Source organism: Dama dama, chromosome 24 (assembly GCF_033118175.1).
Source record: "Dama dama isolate Ldn47 chromosome 24, ASM3311817v1, whole genome shotgun sequence".
Taxonomy (NCBI): Eukaryota; Metazoa; Chordata; class Mammalia; order Artiodactyla; family Cervidae; genus Dama; species Dama dama.
Window position 1 is genome coordinate 35,416,834 of NC_083704.1, and position 19,543 is coordinate 35,436,376.

At 42.2% G+C, this 19,543-nt stretch overlaps 1 protein-coding gene across 16 annotated transcripts in view; it reads left to right on the forward strand.

Moving 5' to 3' along the window:
* Nucleotides 1-19,543, forward strand: part of FOXP1 (forkhead box P1) — a 611,298-nt gene that overhangs the window by 512,201 nt on the left and 79,554 nt on the right. For 13 of the 16 annotated variants that reach the window (XR_009690333.1, XM_061128081.1, XM_061128082.1 and 10 more), the window contains 4 exons: nucleotides 3,969-4,106; nucleotides 5,124-5,213; nucleotides 10,540-10,693; nucleotides 16,005-16,209. Coding sequence is in view for 15 of the 16 variants with exons in the window: in XM_061128081.1 (XP_060984064.1) it covers nucleotides 3,969-4,106; nucleotides 5,124-5,213; nucleotides 10,540-10,693; nucleotides 16,005-16,209 (587 nt within the window). In the remaining variant the exon portion in view is untranslated. The remainder of the gene's footprint in view (nucleotides 1-3,968; nucleotides 4,107-5,123; nucleotides 5,214-10,539; nucleotides 10,694-16,004; nucleotides 16,210-19,543) is intronic. The other 3 variants (XM_061128079.1, XM_061128077.1, XM_061128080.1) reach the window with 3 other exon arrangements.

Here is a 19,543-nt window from a genome sequence, read left to right on the forward strand (position 1 = left end):
GCACTTGTTGGTGCCGAGGCCGAGGCTGGGGAGGCAGCAGCGGGCGCACACCACTGCGCCCCGTGGCCCCCGCAGCGGTCAGCCTGCCGAGCTCAGGTCTGCGTGCACCTGGGGTGGGCCACGCCCGCCCGCTATCAGTCAGCAGTGTATCAAGCAATTTTTTTTAATTCCTGACTTCCTCTTGAAACTCAGCTGAAGAGTGTTAACTCTGTGTGTGTGTGTGTGTGTGTGTGTGTGTGTGTGTGTGTTTTAAATTCAGTTTTGTATGCTAGCATTCTTTAAATGTCTGCCAGAAGTTTAATTTGAATTTCTGATCCCTGAAGGCAGCTAGACGGAATCATTCTCGTTCTTCATAAATTGCCTTCTATGATTCATTGTTAACTCATAAAACATACTCATTTCTATATACTCAAAGAGTTAAGGTAGTTACAGTATCGGGGATACTTTTTTTTTTTTGCATTGCATTTAAACTGTCATTTGAGAAAGAAATCAAGAATTAGCTTGAACTCCTAGTTAAGGCATGAGCCCTGTAGCACACAAACCTCAGAAATTAATGTTTTTATCTCAAGGAGGGTAAGGTAGATGCATGGAATTGGTGGGGGGGAGTTTAGTTTTGACTGAATACTCTGAAAGAGGAGCTCATAAATACTGGAGCGCTGTAGTTAAAAACTCACATGACTGTTTTAAATACTATTGATTTAAACCAGTGGCTAGATTTTATGAATCAAAGTGTAATTTCGAAGCCTTGGCCATATTTCTCAATGCTAAAGCACTGTCTCTTGTGTGCCTTTAGCTGCTTTCCAGACATTCAACACAGGATTAAATGATAGTAGTTACAGTGATCAATAGGTTAAGACCAGTACAATCACTCTTGCCGCTAATGACCTCAGTAGTAATGGGCAATAAAGTGTGGGCTGTAATAGCCTCTCGCTGGTACTGCATGCCCTTTGATTCCCAGTATTAGTAGGGACTAGCTACGTGAAAAAGTTGGACATAGAGAGCTAAGGCAGTGAATATGTAGGCTATAATTCTTAACTATTTAAAGCCTCACACTGTGTTCAGATTTCTTCTTCTTTTCCTTTTCCACCTCACAATGGTTTCTGGTTCATTTGGCTATGTTTGTGAAAGCTTTCCATAACTGATTTTCATGACATGTTGGAGGAGAAAGTTTGGGGAAAATCTCAGTTTTATTATGTTTATAAATGAAGCTCGAGCCTCCTCTGGAAGCTCAGTGTTAACTGGTGTGAAAATGTGGTTTCAGATGTAAAAGCAGAGCTGAGGCCATCAGGATCTGATAGCCCACTTCTGCTCATTCAGAGACCTGTCACCAGGCTGGAGGATTACTCAGGCTTCTCGCCCCTTCCCCTCCCCTGGCTGTGTCTGCTGCTTTAAGCGTTGGGTTATTCGTCACCACCTCCATGGAGATGTCCACCGGGAGAAAGAAGGGAGACTCAAGATACTGTTCTGTAACATGACTATGGATATTGAATAAATAACTCTGGGGAAAGGAGATTTAAACTCTTGACTGTATATGGGGATTTAAAAATTATCTGTGGGCATAAGTCCTTTTTTAAACTTTTAGATCTGTTTTGTTGAAGCATAATTTACATATGATAAAGTGTATTTAAGTAGACAGCTGGAAGGATTTTGGCAATTTTCTCCACCTCTGTGACCACCAAACCAACCAGAATAGCTGACTCTCTTATCACCCCCAAAAGTTCTCTGGTGCCCATTTCTAGCATAGGTTTTCCGCAGTCACTTTAAAAATTGTGAGCACGAGACTGTCTATGGTGGTTTCTGTTATAGCACTGTTAATTTCTCGTTCATCACCAGCTTAGATCTTACACCACCCTGTTCCTGTCTATTTTCCTGTTCATCACCATCAGAAATTTGGCTCAAGAATATTTATTTTGTATATCATCCAAGAAACGCAAGGGGAAAAAAAGAAACCTTAAACATGGTTCTTTTGTTTGCTTAATCAAACCTCCCTGTGTGATGATGCAACTCTCAAGGAAAAGTAAACTTCCATCGTGATATGTTGGCTTTCGCTGCTCAAAAGATAGTAATTGGCACCCAATACAGATTGAAACATTCAGAAAGTTTCTCCTGTATGAAGACAGAGTCATCTAATTGGAATTAATTTCTAGATGGTTAGATGTTTGGATAATGTCTTCTTGGTGTTTGTCCTAGATTAAATGCAAGTTCACTGTTCTCATCATTGGTGATATTTTGTGTGGCGGAGTATCTTTTTAAAAGGATAATTTATCCATTCATATACATCTGTCCCTGTTTGCATATAAAAATATTCAGACATGCCCATCTGTTTTAAATTACAGTGTATCTACATCTACACTTAAAAGGCCACTGCAATAGGAAGAATTTGATGATGACCTTCCAGACTTGGGTTAATGAAAATTTTCAAATGTTCCAGCTAGTGTTTTCCAAACAATGAGAGACTTGCACGTAAACATCCCCCCACACAAAACATGCCCACAACAACAGTGGAGGCTGTTCACTGTATATGAATCTGACCTTCAGGAACCATTTTTAGTTCATCAAAATTAGTGATGCTGAGAAATCGGGACATCAGTGCATAATGACTGTGAAATTAGGAATGAGAGCTCGCTATGCAAATGACAGGACAAATCATGTGAAAAAGTCAAGATAAACTGCATATTAAGACATTATGTTACATAAAATTAATACTGCATTTCTCCCTTTTGCTTACTGCTCCCCTGAAAGATTTTTTAATTCTTTTATCTTCTGATCAGCTATTGTCTGCCGGATTTTTTTTTTCTAAGTGGCACACAGGCAAAGTGCAAAACATGTTATTATTACCTTTTATTGTAATACATGAGATGACAGCAGATCCTTTTTAACAAAGTATATCCTTTACTGCTTCTAGCTTCTTGCTGTCACATGTTTGATTAGAAACCAAAGAAAAGTAAGATGCTTAAATATTACTGTTCGAAGACGTACAGGTTTTGTCTTTTCTTTCATTTTTTTTTTCCCCTTTCCTTATCTTTTTATTTGGGGGGGGGATAATTTTTCATGAAATAGTCTTCTTGTATTACGGGGCCTGACAAAATGGTTCTCATGTAGTCTGCAAATTAAACACAAGTGCAGTGATTATTTTGAATAGCTAAATTACATTCTAGAAAGCTTGCAGAATTCATAGCATTGTCATTAGGTATCCGCTTGAATACAATTTGTGTAACCTTGGCCAAGACAGCCTGTCATTTTAATGTCAGTGTTTTATCTGAACAAGACATCATCCTTTCAGATACAGTGTGCAGGTTTCTTGCAGAGATGCCCGTGCAGAAACGTGTTAACAGTTGCAAATATGAAATGCTATCAAGTTCATCACTGTAGCTGTTTGTCACTGAAATGTCATGGAAAGCGGCTTTTATACTATGAAAGAATTGAGACATCTGTGTGCTGGGTGAACATAGGAAGGGTCTGTGTTGCATTTCAAAAGGTGCACCCAAGGTTCAGCTGTCCACAGGACTTGGTGTTCATGGACTGTTCTCAAAATAACTGTCCTCAGAGGACAGATTGTATTGGCTCCAGCTGGGAAAATATTGGTTCCAGTTAAACTCCTTCCCTAAAATTCAAGTTGGTGTTAACTTCCTATATCTTGCTATGACCAAAAACTCTTGAAGCAACTGACATCACACCAGCCTTAACTCCAGGTAGCTTGTATTAAGCTTTTACTCCTGTTTGCTGACCAAACTCTCAGGAACGCTTGTCAGTAGCTGCAAAGTTTTGTTTTATTTTTCTTTATTTGAAATCCACTACTTGATTGATCAGAGCTCGTGGCTGCATCCCCTTTGGACAGATGAATCGCATATGGGAAATGGGTCAGTCCTCTAAGCAGGCTGAAGACAGTCTGTCACTGAACGTGGAAGGCTGAGTGCTGTGGGTGTGCGATTTCCTGGCTTGCTATTTATCCTTCGTTAACGTTCTAGGTTCCCGTGTCAGTGGCTATGATGACACCTCAAGTTATCACTCCCCAGCAAATGCAGCAGATCCTCCAGCAGCAAGTGCTGAGCCCTCAGCAGCTCCAGGTTCTCCTCCAGCAGCAGCAGGCCCTCATGCTTCAACAGGTAAGGTCCTTCCTCCTCCCCCAGCATCCCGTGCCTCCAGGGCCCCACCCCTCCATGCTGACTTGCCCACCGAAGCAGTAGGCAGAGTGAGGCGGGTGGGGCAGGATGCACACTGGTCCCTGGGTGATCAGCTGCATTTGCATCCCTGAAAGAGAGGGACCCTGCCAAAGCCACGAGGGTTTGGGCCCGGAGAGGACCCGATGGACTGAGATCAGGGCTGTAATTGGACTTGGTAGAAGTAAGATCTTTTCGGCTTAGGGGGCTTTGCGCTCTTTTATTTGGTAAGCCCAGAGGCTTCTAAATGGTGTGAATCAAAGCAAAACGAGAGCACGTCAGGAGCAGGTTTAAATGTGACAGCTCTCAAAGTCCCCATTTCAAGTCAGAAGCGTACAGAACTTTTCAACATCAGGAAGCATCTTGGAGTTTTGTTAACTGTCCGCTGCACAGTTGGTTTTGTCCCTTTTGTGTCTGCTGATGCTGAAATAAACTTCTGGCTGCCATGGTGCCATGGGGACCTCATAGTCTGCCTTGATGGACCCCTGAACCAGATAGAGGGGATTCGGGACCATGGTGATGGGAGCTGCTGAGGCAAGGTGGTGGGGACCGGACGCAGAGGAAACTGGCCACACGGTGATGTCCACACTGACCGGCCCCCAGCACCGCCCAAGCCTAACACGGAGTGAGCATGCACAGTCTGCAGTAGAGATTCACCAGACTCCCTCAGCAAGGGCGCTTTGGCTTTGTTGTACAATCAAAGGTCATTCCTTGCCTTCTTTTAATTAGTTTGTGTAGAAAATGGTATGTTTTTCATCAGTTCATTTTGGAGATTACTTTTCAAACAATAATGCCAAGAAGAGTCAGCATGCGCTGAAATTTATTGTCGAGTTTCAAACTAAAGGTCAGGCCATTACAGATAAAAGGATGCTATTTTTCAAATCCCAGTTTGTGTATGTCACCGAAAGGGACAGTGGCTTGGCACTGCCCTCTGTTACTTACCATCCTCTCTTTCCTTTGTAGCAGCAGCTTCAAGAGTTTTATAAAAAACAACAGGAACAGTTGCAGCTTCAACTTTTACAACAACAACATGCTGGAAAACAGCCTAAAGAGGTACCGACAATACATATTTTACTTTCAAACCACAGATCCCTGAGGACTATCTCGTGGCTATTAAACTGTCATTCATCTTTTAAATGATTGCACAACTCAGCTGACTCTATCGGTTCTCAGCTTTCAGACTGAGAATTATTGTCCTGTTTTCTTTCAGATTTTTCTGGGTTCTGTTCACTGGCTGCCACTTGTGTTTTTTTTAACACTGCTACAGGTGTACCTTGTGTGGGCGCTGGGAAGAGGAGGTTGGGCAGAACCTTCAGGGCAACTTTTGCAAACTGGCACCGCTGAGCTGAGATCTAGCTGGGGGAGGTGAAGTGCTCCAAGTAAAATTTTACCTGGGTGCACACCTGATGTTTTTCTCCCAGCTCCAAGGAGCTTGGGTGTTGATGATGGCTTTTACCTTCAGAAAAAGAATCCTTTATGCCGAAAGTTAGAGCAGGGTTCAGAACACCCCATCTGTGTTGAACAGCTTCTTCCAGGTTGCATGGATCATAACTGCTAATGGCAGGCTTGGAGTATTTGTGTCTTCCTGAGAAGAACTTGTGTATTGCGATTGCTTCTATGTATGCAGTCCTTTGGAGGTGGGCATAGTAATCACGTGTGCCTACTGCCCAGTTAGGTAACAGTATTCTGTCAACAGAAGGGAAGACCTTCCCAGGCAGGGTTTCTGTCCCACCTTCTATGTGACTCAGTGTGGCTTGGTCAGATGGAGGAGTATCTCTGGGCATGTGTATGTTATCGTGGCATCTCTCTTCCATTCCAGAGTTATCCTATGTCTCTTATCTTTGCATGTTTTCACGGTGGACTGAAATTCTTTCCATTTGAGTATTCTCCACGGAATGACCATGCAGAGCTCGGTAAACAGCTCCCAGTCCCTCTGAACAGCTTCTTGGCTGGCCCGCAGCAGGCAGCCCCTGCCTTCAGCTTACAAGGAGTCGCGCCAGGTGACTGTGTCCTGGCCGTCCCAGGAGCGCGGGTGCCTGGAAGCGCCTGTTTGCCCACGCCGGGAATGACCCAGCTGTGCTCACTGTGCCGGCTCCTCGCTCTGCACACACTGGGTACATTTTCCTTGCCCTGCGAAGGGTTCACCCTGGAGTCCTGGTTAGCAGCCCTGCAGAGTAGGGGCAGTTTGGGGCTGAAGGGGAGGAGGCGCTTTAATGAAACTGCTGACACAACCTTAAGTACGGTGGCGCGCTACCGGGCGCTTCTGTAATAAAAAAGGGAACAGATTAAAAAGTGTCTAAAATGTAAATCTAAAGGACTAACAGTAATTAAAATGGAAATGGCACAGGGCGGGAAGGCATGTAATTGTGAGATATCACTGTGCAGAAGGCTCTCAGCTTTGTTTTGCTGGCTGTTTTTCTAATTCAGCAGGGCTTACTCATCAGTGGCAGTTCAATGCGCGTTAATGACTCTGGGATTGCAGGCATCACTCTGGACAAAGAAATGATTATTGTGCGGTCAAAAGAAGTTCAAAGACAAGAAGGGAATTTCAGTTTTTTCCTTAGAGATCCACATTCAAGAGCATATAAATTAAGCCAAATGTTAAAAACCACAGTCTGAAAGCTGACTTCAAAGTCACAACTCTCTAATTAATGAACTGCGAGCTTCAGTTTGGACAAGTTGTGGTTTGATGCGCCCATAAATCAACATGACAGGCCTGTTTCACAGTCTCAGACAGTGCTTGTCACGGAGTCACATCAGATGTAAACACAGCAGAAAAAAGAAGGGATATGAAGGAGGTGCAATTGATCAACAGAATTGGTAAAAACCCACTTTTGAAGCACATTATGCATGATCACAGGAAATGGTTACAGCCTCAAGAGGTTTCCCCTTCTGCTGTTGCTTTTTTGAATCAGATTTCTAACAGCCTTCAAAAGGGAGAATAAGAATTATGGAGTTTCTCCCCTGTGGCTCGCAGGCAATAACCCCCTGTTGTTATTTTGTGCTTCTTTCTTTTCAAAGGCATCAAAATTTAGTTTTTTAAAGATCTTTAACTCTATATTTGAAGACAAACAAAAAAGGGCCGCACTGTCATTCTTATCAGTTACCAGGGATTGTGTTTTTCCTTTCTGTTGCCACTTCTTATTAACCTCTTACTTGGTCTGTTAGACATAGTTTGGAATGCACGTCTGCATGCTGGGAGAACATGAAAGTTCAGATGAGCTCAGAGGGCAGATAAAGAAATGCAAAGGCGAAAGTTACACAGCAGAAGGAAGGATAAAAGTTAACTCGCCCAAATTGCTGCCTTCAGAAAGGGAAGGGGGCATCTCGGGCACACAGATATGCTGGTGGTGTTGGAATCTGGGGGGAGGGGTGGGGGAGAAAAGGGGGCCACTCTGTGTCTGAACCAGGGGACGGTGGTTGCATGATGGTAGTAGCGTTCAGCATCTCCGGGACACTGGGTTTGTTGTGGTCACACTTTGCCATCCATTTTGATGGTAAAGGTGGTGTTGCCTTCAGATCCTGAGGGGTGGGCGGGCCCAGACCTACAGCACATCCCCTTGGATTCTACTGGTGTGTTCACGGCACCACTGAGTGTCACCAAGCCCTGTTGTAGCAGTGACCAGGCGATCTTTATGTCCCTGAGGTGAGGGGGGAGCCTCCTGAAAGGACTGTGCCGGTGGTGGTCCTTTTGTGCTACCATGAAGTAGAGTCACATGGTAGTAATTTCATGATGTGGACTGCTGGTTAGGATTTTAACAAGGTTTGAACTTGGATGTTGACAGATGGAACAAGTGTATTAATTTACTGAATCCCCAGTCATTAGTGGCTCATAATTTTGAATCGTCAGCCACCCTCTCCCCGCCTTTTCCCTCTTTTGATCACCTCTGCAGTAAGATACTTGATCCTGGGCCAGAACAACATACTTTAGTCTCTTTTTTTCCTGAAGTTGCCTCGAGTTGTTGAGTTCAGCCCTGAGACCTTCTTGGGAAGATGGGTGCTCCGTAGCCCCATACAGCTAGTTCTTAGGTGACGGCTCATTACTATTTGATAGGACGGGTGTGGAAAAGCGAAGGCAGAGTTAATTTTAAGTCAGGCCACAAAAAAAGATCCCATCCTGTGCGGGCGAGGTAGGCTAAGTTGATTGTTTTAAAAGGGCCGTTTGTCCTGGTAGTTATGACAGTTTATGTTAGGCGGTAGGGAGGAGCCGAAGAAAGGAAAACAGACCTTTGACTGCAGTGCTAGGGAGGGGATCCGAAATGCAAGGTTTATCAGGGCATTTTAGCATTTTAACACTGACTACTGACCTGTCCAGGGGACTGCGCGGAGACCTTTTTTGTATGCATTCAATTGTGAGAAGTAAACAAACGGACTCGTATCCTGTGTTTGGTAACTGGGTGGGGAGCGCAGTTTGGCAACCAGTGTTGCTTTTAAATTCTTTCTTTGGACAATGGGCCTTGTATACTTTTATATCCTGGCTTTTCAAACGCAGACAGCTCTCATGAGCTTTTCCTAGGGATGGCCACAGAGACGACAGAGCAGCCATCAGTCATTTTATATAAATACAGAATTTCTAAACATTTCATTTACAGTAAGACAGGAAACACCCTCCCCAAGCCCCGGCACCCCCTGCCCCAAGATTTTTTACTTCAACAAGAGTTGAATCCCTGATCTTTTATTGTACCCATGTTGTTTTTTCTTCTCTTTCTCCCCTCCCCCACCTTTTAAAAAAACATCATGAATTAATATCTGTTGAAGAAGTGAAAAAATCACTTTGACATGAATATAACTATCATTGGGTTTTACATTAATGTGATAACTTGGGAAGGGGTGAAAACAATTGGATCATTTTATGCATGCTGTTCTTCAAATGAAAACACTGGCTTTTCATTTAAATTTATTTAAATTTTTGTTGTTAGTGGTATAGAATTTGTTTTTTGGAGTGAAACTCAATTAACTTTCTCAGTGGCATGGTAGTAAGTCTGAAATTGGTTGCTAATATGAGAATGATGGTTTTTACTGTAAAATAAACTGCATGGAGACCAAAAGGAAACCACTATTTTTCTCCTCCTTTGAACTTTGCATCAGAAGGTCTTGGTATATATACCATTTTATGGATGTATCAGATCAAGGTCATGTGTTAGGTTAAGTGAATGCAGTTGTTTGTAAAGTGTAGTTATGAGAAGCTCTGAAAGGGTTATGCAGTCCTCTTGGTTGGGAATGTCTCCCTCATGTTTTGAATAATACTCAGAATCAGGAAAACAAATCTTGTGGCTTTTCTTAAAGAATCTTTTTCTTTTCTTTTTCTTTCCTGGTTTCAGAACTCCCTTCCCCAAGAAGGGTTAATTTTTCTTTCATAATTGTTAGCCATAATGTGGCTAAGACCTCCACCTCGATTTGATTCCTCACAGATTAAGGATATTAGATAATTTCCTTCTATTTATTGTAATACTGCACTGTATTATCTTTCTATCACTCAGATAATTACTGAGGAAATCTACATTAATTTTTTTGGCTGGAGCAAGTCCTGCTAAACACAGGAATGATGTATTGATGTTTTACACAACAAAAGTTTTCCTCCTGTCATTGTCCAATCAACAGAAAGATATTTATCATATCGCAGAGCCCCTTCTTTGCAAGAACAAAGCAGGTAGGGAAGCACGACCAGCAAGCAGAGTTGGGGTTTCTGAAACTCAAGCCAAGCGAAGGCATCTGCAGTTGAAAGTGTCCTTCATATTAAGCACTCACAGCCGAGTGCGATGTTGTTTGCTAAATTATGAATGTGTGTAATTAAAATCTAGTGGCTGTTTCTATGAAAGATTTACAATGTTATTTCATCGTTTGTCATGGCTAATTAACAATATTAGATGAAGTTTTTCTTCTTCAAAGGTCTGATTTTTTCTCATTTATTTATGTCAGAAGTGATAAACAGAGTAGTTAAGAGCTTCTCCCTGAACAGGCAGGATGGAAGCAGCTTCTCCTTCACTGCTCAGGGCTCGGGGTTCAAATCCCCGTAGGCCTCAAGTGGTGAAGCCTGACTTCTCGTGCGCCTCATTACAGGTTTCAGAGTCTAGAAGTCCACATTCTGACTGCAAAAACTCAGGCCTTTGCAATCATAGGAAAAACTGCCTTGATTGGCAAACTGTCTTTCTGTGGGAGCCGGCGGGAGAAAGGGCCTCCACCCACCCCCTCGTTCCTCTTCAGAGGTGCTGTGTTCTGTCCCCTTGAAGGCAGCCTTGAGCCCGAGCCTTCCACGAAGCTCTGGTGACCCCTCTCAGTCCTGGCCGATGACAGGGTGTTTGAGGACCACCATCCGTTTCGCCTTCCCTGGGCAGCGGCCATCTCATTCTTTTTTTTCCCCCTGCCTGATTTCTTTCAGCAGCAGCAGGTGGCTACCCAGCAGTTGGCCTTCCAGCAGCAACTTCTGCAGATGCAGCAGTTACAGCAGCAACACCTCCTGTCTTTGCAGCGCCAAGGCCTTCTAACCATCCAGCCAGGGCAGCCCGCCCTTCCCCTCCAACCTCTTACTCAAGGTAAGCGTTGATGATGCAGCAGGCGTTGGTCCCTCAAGACTCTGGGGCAGTGATGGCGAGGGGAGTGGGGTCTCCTTTCAGCTCATCATCAAGGAGATTGTTTGTTTAAAACACGCAGATGCACACTTAGAGGCAAGACCAGCTCAGGTAACAGGGATGGACCCTTCCAGAAGCTGGAGGGCTTGTGAGTGCCAAGATGACAACGTAGGGTGGTCTGCAGGCTTCGCCGATGTCACAGGGTCAAAATGTTGCAGGAGAGAAGGCAGTGCTGCTCTTCAATCAGATCTTCTCACATTTTCAGTTTGGAATCGCAAATACATTTTCTTGAAGGCTTTCGTTAGTCATTTTAAGATACCTTGTACATCCTGTAACTTGCTCTGTTTTAAATTGTAGTAATGCCTTTGAAATGTCTCTCTTTAACATCTAGGGAGAAATTCAGGTAGACAATTGTGATTCATCTCTTGCTGTTACAGAAGCCAAGGGGGTTTTCTATTGGAATCTCTCTCTCTTGCATTCACCTGATTGTTGGTTTTAGAGCAAGTTGATTCTACACCCATTAGAACAGGCAACTTGTCCATTCCAGTTCTTTTTTGAGAAATGGAGCTCTTTGAAAAGGAGTGAGATTTCATGGATTTAGAAATTTCTTTGGAAAAACCGTTGACATGTTCTTCCAGTGGATGTTGCCCGACAGACAGAAATGAGTAGTTTTCCTGTTCCTAGAACATCCTCTGGGTTGAAGCAAATCTAACTTTTACTTGGGTAATGTGATACACAAATGAATTATTCAGAACAAGCCAGAAGGAAAGGAAGGAGGGAAGGAAAGAAGAAAGAGTCATGCTGTGTTTTGAAATACAGTTCCTCCGTCCTGTACGTGGTACGGTGGATTTCATTTGCCTCTTGAAGGCCCATGGTAGACTCGGATGTATGTGTATATGTGCCTTCAAGATTGGTAGCTAAAACCTTTGGTGTCTTGGATTCAGTTGCGTTATGAAGACAGTTCAAAATATGAAAACTCTTTCTCCCCTCATGGTAATGAAGGCATGGCCATGTGTTCAGTAATTTTTGAGTCATGTCTGCCTTTAGTCTCTTGAGTCAACCACAACCAACTTGTGTCCCTCCTGGGGTTCTTTGGGTTTTCTTTATGTCTTAATGCTGAGACCAGGGCATTTTCCTCCTTTAACTTGCTTCTTGCCTCTCCTCCTCCTCCTGCTCTTACTGCTCATCCACGCAGTATATAATCAATATCGCCATTGCTGTCAAAATAGAAGATCTGGTAACTGAGCAATGCCAGGGCGGGGGAGGACACATGGGCTAATGCACTTTTGTGCTTGCAAAATGTTATAACATGCATTAATTACATCTTTGTATTTATTGTCGGCAACATCGCCGGCTGGGCTGACACACCCACTGGACTCCGCTTCTGCCTCGCTCATCTTTTCCTACTGCTCCTATACTATTAAGTGGGCTCACTAAGGTTCATTGTTATAGTCCATCAGTTAAGCTGTCCAAAAGAGGGCAATTGGGCAGTGACAAGACAAGCTCACATGTAATGTGAAAGAAATGAATGTGGTGATGCATGAAGTGTAATCTCTGCAGTAACATATCAGAGACACCGGTAGGTAATTCACTAGTCATGGCATTGATTGATATGCTTAGCAGTCGGCTCTAACGCTTTAGCCCCCGCAACATTAAGAAGATGCATATTTATAGTCTAAGGGGGTGTCTTTGTGTGTGCCCAAAATGCATAAACGCAAACATAAACATTTCTCCTAGTGAAGTGAGCCACCCGTGTCATAGCCATCTCTCTTGGAATCAAAAGGCTGGTTTTGTGTCCCCTCACCCCTTGCCCAAAGTGGCTGGAGAATTCAGTCATTTTGGACTACAGCACAGTTTGTTTGTTTGTTTGTTTCTATCAGAGAGATGATGACTTAAAACTGATGTCATTATGAGGTTTAAATCAACTTTCTGCTTGCTTGAACATGGTCACCTGGGTATAGAGGTACAAGGACAAAAAAAGGTTGATCAACTCTGTTTGTCTTAGAGCCAGTGATACCTGGGATTGTAAAATTGAGTTCCGTGAATGGTAATCTGTCAACTGTCCCCACAGCATACATTTTTTAAACCTGTGTCTGCATTTTCTTTTATAATGAAGGGGCCAGTTGTCCTGGAAAAAGACATGTAGGCAGGCACAGGGTTTATGTGTTTAAAATGCTAGTAATGCTCACTTCAGGATGTAATCACCATGATTCTTTTACATCCCTGCACGGTCTTGGCTAAGTTGCCTTAAACGTGCATGTAAATATCACAGTACTGGAAGAGACAGAGAGTAATATTTTGAAGACTTTTTTTCCCCTGGAGGTTTTAGGTTATGAAACAGAAGGACCTTTCATTTTGTAAAATGTTTTTAGGGCTGTTGGACAGCCTTCTCCCTGTTTTATATTATTAGCGTGTCTCTTTTTCCCCTGATGGCTTTAGACATATCATCTTCTTAGCACCTGTAATTCCATAAAGAAATATACTTTTAATATCATTCTGACTTTTAAATTTTTTAAAATATAAACTACAGTTGGAAGAAAATTGCGTGCCTGCCAATGTACCTGTTAATGGGTTTGTTTAACTTGGGACTGTTATTCCTATCTACCATTTTGGAAGAAATGCATGCTTTCTGGACATTTGGTGTCCCTTTAGTCTGATGAGTGACTAGCTTACCTTTTATCTGTCTTAATTCTATTGTGAGATCTCGGTTGTCAAATAACAGCATCCTTTGGTAGATACTGTTCACTGAAGTAACAGTTTAACATCACTAACAAGGTGTAACATTGATGGAAGAGACCGATTTGACTGCCTTTCTGAGAGTCTGATGCGAATGTTCTTCACCGTAATTATCACATTGAAATTTGACCCAGAAGGATACCTCGTTGTCAGTCAGTGAGTTACTATTTTATTTACCGTTTCTCCCTGTGGACGAAGAAACTGATTTGCTAGCCCATTGGACTAGAAGGAGAGGAGAGAAACATTAATGTGCATTGTGGGCCTAACAAGTGTAACAGGGCATTTCTCTTTGTCTTTATTTGCTGGATAAACAGCTTACTTTTGAAACAGCTTCCGAGTGCTGCTTCTATCAGAGGGAAAGTGTCAACACAGTGGTTAGAAACCCACCTCCCATGCACCTTGACCCAGAAATCAATCAGTTGGAGTTGAAACTAGGCGGCTTGTTCTTTTTGTGTGTACCGACTCCCCAGAAAGTAAAACTGGGTGTTGACTTGTGTGGCTTTACATCAGTGTGCCGTCATCCACAGACAACCCTATTCACTATTGTTTCCACTGAATAAACAGCGATCCGAGGGTCAGCCATCTTCCAGGTAACTGCTGGTATGCAGACATCAGTGGCGGCCTGTTAGCTACCAGCCCGCCCTGCGCATCACCTCACTAGGTGTTGGGAAAAAACAGCCGAGATGCAGCAGGACCGGACACAGGATTGTGTGGTGACCTTTCCCTTTGTTTAATTTGCCTCCGAGGTTTAATTTCAGGGGACAAGTAATAATTGAATATGCCTAATAACTAAATGCTCATTTGGGACAAAATCCATCAAAATATAATTGGCATTTGATTTTTATGAAGGAAGAAGAAAACTGACTTGGCTGTCGAGGACGCATTCGAAGAATATCTGACCACTCAATGTATCATTTGAGGCCTCTTTTATAATATATATTAATTGCAAAGACTCAAGCGTTTGAACATTTTCTTGGAGAACCGTTAGGAGAGACCAACTGTTTTTGTTAACGCTCCTCTCAGAAAGGCGGGGAAGGTTATTGGTCTGCTGTGCAATAATTTACTCCTCTTTGATATGCAAACGATCCACGGTGAATATAAAAAAATCCTATCAGACTCATTTCACAGTTCTTAACCACTCGGATTCTCTGGAGTCCATCGCCTCATTAGACCAGTGCTCTCCAATGCTAGCATAATTAAAATCTTTAACAGTTTAGCAAAGTAAAGATGTTTGGCTGATCACGTTGAGATGATTATCTATCCATTGTATTCTAAATGACAAAAATAAATTAAATTTAGACCTTGGCATTTTTTATTATGTGTTTCAAATGAATATAATGCACACAGCCTTCTTTTTAAATTCAGTACCTTAGGTTTGGTCAGAAACATGCCTATTCCAGTTCTGCTATACAGTCAGAAAATGGCAGGCTTCCTAGGAGAGCTCGGTTCCAGTTCATGGAAACAATGAACTGAGATCCAGACGTCCAGTTCTAATGCGGCATTGCCTCGTGATGTCAGGGCTTTGTGATTTCTTCCAAGTTGTCCTCCTAGGTGGTTGTTGTCAGCTGCCATTCAGAATATGTTTCTTCTGTGCGTGCATGCACTAGAATATGCCTTGAGGTCAGATTTGGAAATCCTGGGCTGTAGAGGCATGCCGCCAGAATAAAGGCTTTGTACCCACAATAGTGAGATTGACATACTGATTGAATCTCTTCTTGGGAGGAAAAAAACAAGGTGACACTTATTGCCCAAGACTCATGTCCATTCTGACCCCCTTAAAGAGCAAGACAACTTTACTGCTCCAAGTTTCTTTCACATTTTCATTTCATTCTGCAATGGTTCATTAGCATGGATCTAAGAAATGACAGTAATAATAGTGTTACTTGTATAAAAAGTTATACAGTTTTTCAGTAGACACATCCATCAATTAAGCATGTGGTACAAGAAACCAAAATTAATGAGGAAGATAGGTGTGTTAATGAAATAATCATAGTATAATCAATTTGACTGTTAAAAGTTGAAAAGCATTTCAGGAAGACGATATGAATTCATAATTTATGTCTAAAAGTGATTAATAAAAACTATATTTAATAACAAAGCTATTTGTCATCATTTAAGACTTAAGCACAAAAATTACTCATTTTGTGGTTCATGTTGTCATAATAGTATAGTTGAACAAATTTATTTTGAGCCCTTCTTTGTGTTTAAAAATACAGTAACATCTATCTACATTTTTTTTTTACCCCAGCGGTCTAGAAACAACAGTTTGGATGGAGGCATATACAGTCTTTGCAAAAAATAGCTGTGTTCTGAATCCTTTTCATGGGAGTCTTTTATGTGTGATGAGGGCACTTCAGGTGGAGGACCCATTCCTTCCTACCGTATTTGCCTTAGTTGAGAGGGAAGGGAAAAGAAAACTGCATGCACCAAAAAAAACCCTAACACTAGGCTTTGTTTACTGACTCTTTGATTTAATTACTGTTTGAAGAGGACGGAATTAGCTGTTAATTGATTTAATTATCCAATTTGTTTGTTTCAGGCATGATTCCAACAGAACTGCAGCAGCTCTGGAAAGAAGTGACAAGCGCTCATACGACAGAAGAAGCCACGGGCAACAATCACAGCAGCTTGGATCTGACCACGACGTGTGTCTCTTCCTCTGCACCTTCCAAGACCTCCTTAATAATGAACCCACATGCCTCTACCAATGGACAGCTGTCAGTCCACACTCCCAAAAGGGAAAGGTAGGAACGCAACTCTGAGATGTGTCCGAAGCTGGCTGTAAGGCGGAGGGGTGGGTGGCCTCTCCTCGCCGTATCTATCTTGGTGATCCCTAATTGGATCCATGTGACTGGAGTGTGCGTATAATTACTTAAGAATGTATTCAATATGGTGTGGGTGTGAAGCATCTAATTATTGTCACCTTTTCAATGTGGAATTAGCACTTACATAGATGGAACCTGGGCTCAGGAACCCAGGCAGTCTTGCGATCTCTCTTTTGGATGAGTTGGGCTTCCAGGCCTCTTTCTGCCAAGTGTCCACTGCCTACAAGTCGATTTCCTTGTCTTTACGTGCTTTCTAAGGAAATAGCAGTGTCTACTGTAGGCTGTGTTGAATTTCAGTTTGAGAAAAGGTAAAACGTACACTCCTCTGCAGTTCCCTCCCTGAAGGCAGGGAGCCCATCTGTTTCACCGTTGTGTCCCCAAAGTGTTTGGGTTTGTTTTTTTTTTTTAAATAGACTGTCAGTGAAGGTTTGCAGGATGGACTGATGGAAGGGGTCCACGTGTATGCACACACAGACATACGGAGCCACTTTATCCTGATCATGGTCTGTATTCTAGCATTGACTCAATTTCCGTATTCCTCTTTGGAAGTTAACACTTTATATTTTTAAATTGCCCTGAGCTTCACTTGGATGTTAGTTGAAGCTGAGGTATTTTGAGAGATCCAAAATACATCATGTGAACAGACAGTGCTAAAAAGGAAGCTGTGAATCCATATTATTATACCTTAGCACCCAGAAACATTAATACTACTATTCAGTCCTTTTTCAAAGTAGAACATATATATATAAAACTTTTTTTTTGGTGTATTTTTAACCTGTTTCCTATGTAGCTCGTATGCAGAGTGTCTACGCACAGACGAAAAGAAAACCTAAAAGTCGTAGGTGATAGCAAATGTCATTTCCATTCAGGAAAACCAAAAATTTTTTTTTTTATAAAGGGACCAAGTGAAAGATTTTTTAATTGTGTTCTTCACTTAAGCAAGTACACACATATATATATGTGGTATATTTTTATACCAGCAGTACTTGATCCATTTAGAGCTTAGTAATCACAGAAAATAGTACCTAAATATTTGTGTATGTGTTGGTGTGTGTGTATCATGTTCAAAACCAAACACCATGAGAGGTTTCTGGAGATGAGATTATATATGTTTTAGCCAAAGCTTGCAACTGTCCTTCTGACATCACTTTGGAGTTTCTGTGGCAGACACAGCAGAACTAAAAGATGCTTTTATCCTACTGGTTTAGAGGAGCTTGAAAAATAGAATGGTTGACAGTAAAAATTAGTTTGGAGACATTGGACCAAATGTGACTTCTTTTGTTTCCAGTGAGGATAGGTTTGTATGTCTGGAGACCAGTCTTAGCTCTTGCTGTATAAGGTCTTAGAATGCCTTTGTAATTAAAAAAAAAAAAAACAAAAAAACCCTAGACCTTCGATAGCTTTTAAAGAAAAGGTTCTAGGTTGTCTTCCTTTGCTCAGCTTGCTTTTGGCGTCCTGAGGTTGATGCTGTCCATTTACAGCAAAGGAATTGAATTACATCTTTATCCATAGGTAGTGAAGGGGGCCATACAGTGAAAAATGCCAACTGATGCACTTAAAGTATTTATTGTAATCTCGTCGGCCATTGTGGAGCCTGCACAGATTTCCTGTGACACAGAAATTTCTCCCTGTTTAGATGCACTGTGCTCAGTTTCATTCTAAAAGGTTATATATCTGGAGTCAGGTAGTAGATTACCAAGGAGGCAAATAGGAGAAGAATAGCCCTTTTCATGTCTTAAGGTGCATTTGAAAGTAAATGGATCTCAGAGACAGTCTAATGCCAGGAGAATAAGTTTGTTGGATTTCTCGTTTTGTGGTCCTTATGTGTCTGCACAAAAGTTGGGCTTAATCTTCATTATACTACCTGCCAGCATTAGAATAAGGATCAGGAAAGAATTCAGATTTCACTGAGCATTAATCTGGATGTAGAAACAGGCTGACTTCTCCAACTGTACATGCAAAGAAGAAGCAACTATGAAACTACATGCTACTACTTAATCTCTGGGACCTCTGAGTTTATATTATGTGGTAGGTTCCTAGACATGGCTGGACTGAATCAAATTCTAATCACATTTTAACTGAACGTGACAAATAAGAGAGATGAGCAGAGCACCTTAGGTTAAAGATAAGTCAAAAAGTTACAAACTTACAGAATTGATCATTAAAAATTGAATTATTAGTTAGCTTTGTATATAGGGACTTAATAATGAATATTTTATGGTTTTACCATCTGATGGTTTACTTTAAAATCCCATGGGGGATATTGCTATTTAAATAGTGGGAAATGATTTTTTTAAAAAAGTTATCCCTCTCACAATTCGTTCTCCCTTACACAATGAGTTGTCATTTGTCTCAGGAGTCCCTTTGAGAAGTTCCATCCCTTTCTCACCAGGAGCATTTGTGAAATGTATCTCGTTTGAAACTCTCCCTTGGTTTCTACGTAATATTCCCCACCCCCAGTGCTGCTCCTGGAGCTGTATCTTGGGGTACCGGCTTTAAGAATTCTTTCCCAAAGGAGCTGGGAGTACTCCGTGTGACAATTCATAGGGCCCGAGGTAGCATTGTGAGAGTTGCGGTTTGCTTTTCAAAGTCAGATTTCCATGCTTGCGGAAGGCTCCTCCCCCCGCCGCCTGCCCCCGTGCATCCTTCGGGCTCCCGTGAGCAGCCACCGCTGCAGCAGCTCTGGGGTTTGGTGAGCTGCAATCTGTTAAGGAGATAAATAATGTGCTTGGCACGACACTCCTACTCTCCTCTTTAATTTGTCTTACACAAGGAAAATTATAATTAAATCATTCAGGGTAAACCCTTGAGTGTAGAGAAGGGAAGAAAAAAACACACACACACACACTTTGGTAAAGATTGCCAGTAGAAACCCACTTCCCTGTTGTGCGGGGTAGAGACATGTATCAATATTCAGCATCATTAGGGGAGGAGCAGCCCATGTGATTTGTGAGGCGGATGCCAGCGCTCAAATCAAGGCTTGTTAAGATCCTGTCCCAGTGCGATCACGGACCTTCCGCATCATTAGAATTCAGCACAGGCGCTGCACTCCGTGCTTTGATTTTCTTCCGAGAATTCAATAATGTTTATTGTGCTGATTATATATATATATATATATAAATTCATTGGTGCAGTCGACATACCTCTGTTGTCAGGCCCGGGAGAAGTGTGGTGGGGATGAAGTTCAGGCAGGAGCTAAAGAGCCGCAGATCAAGGCAGGCACATCCATGTCTCTTACTGTCATTTCATTCCG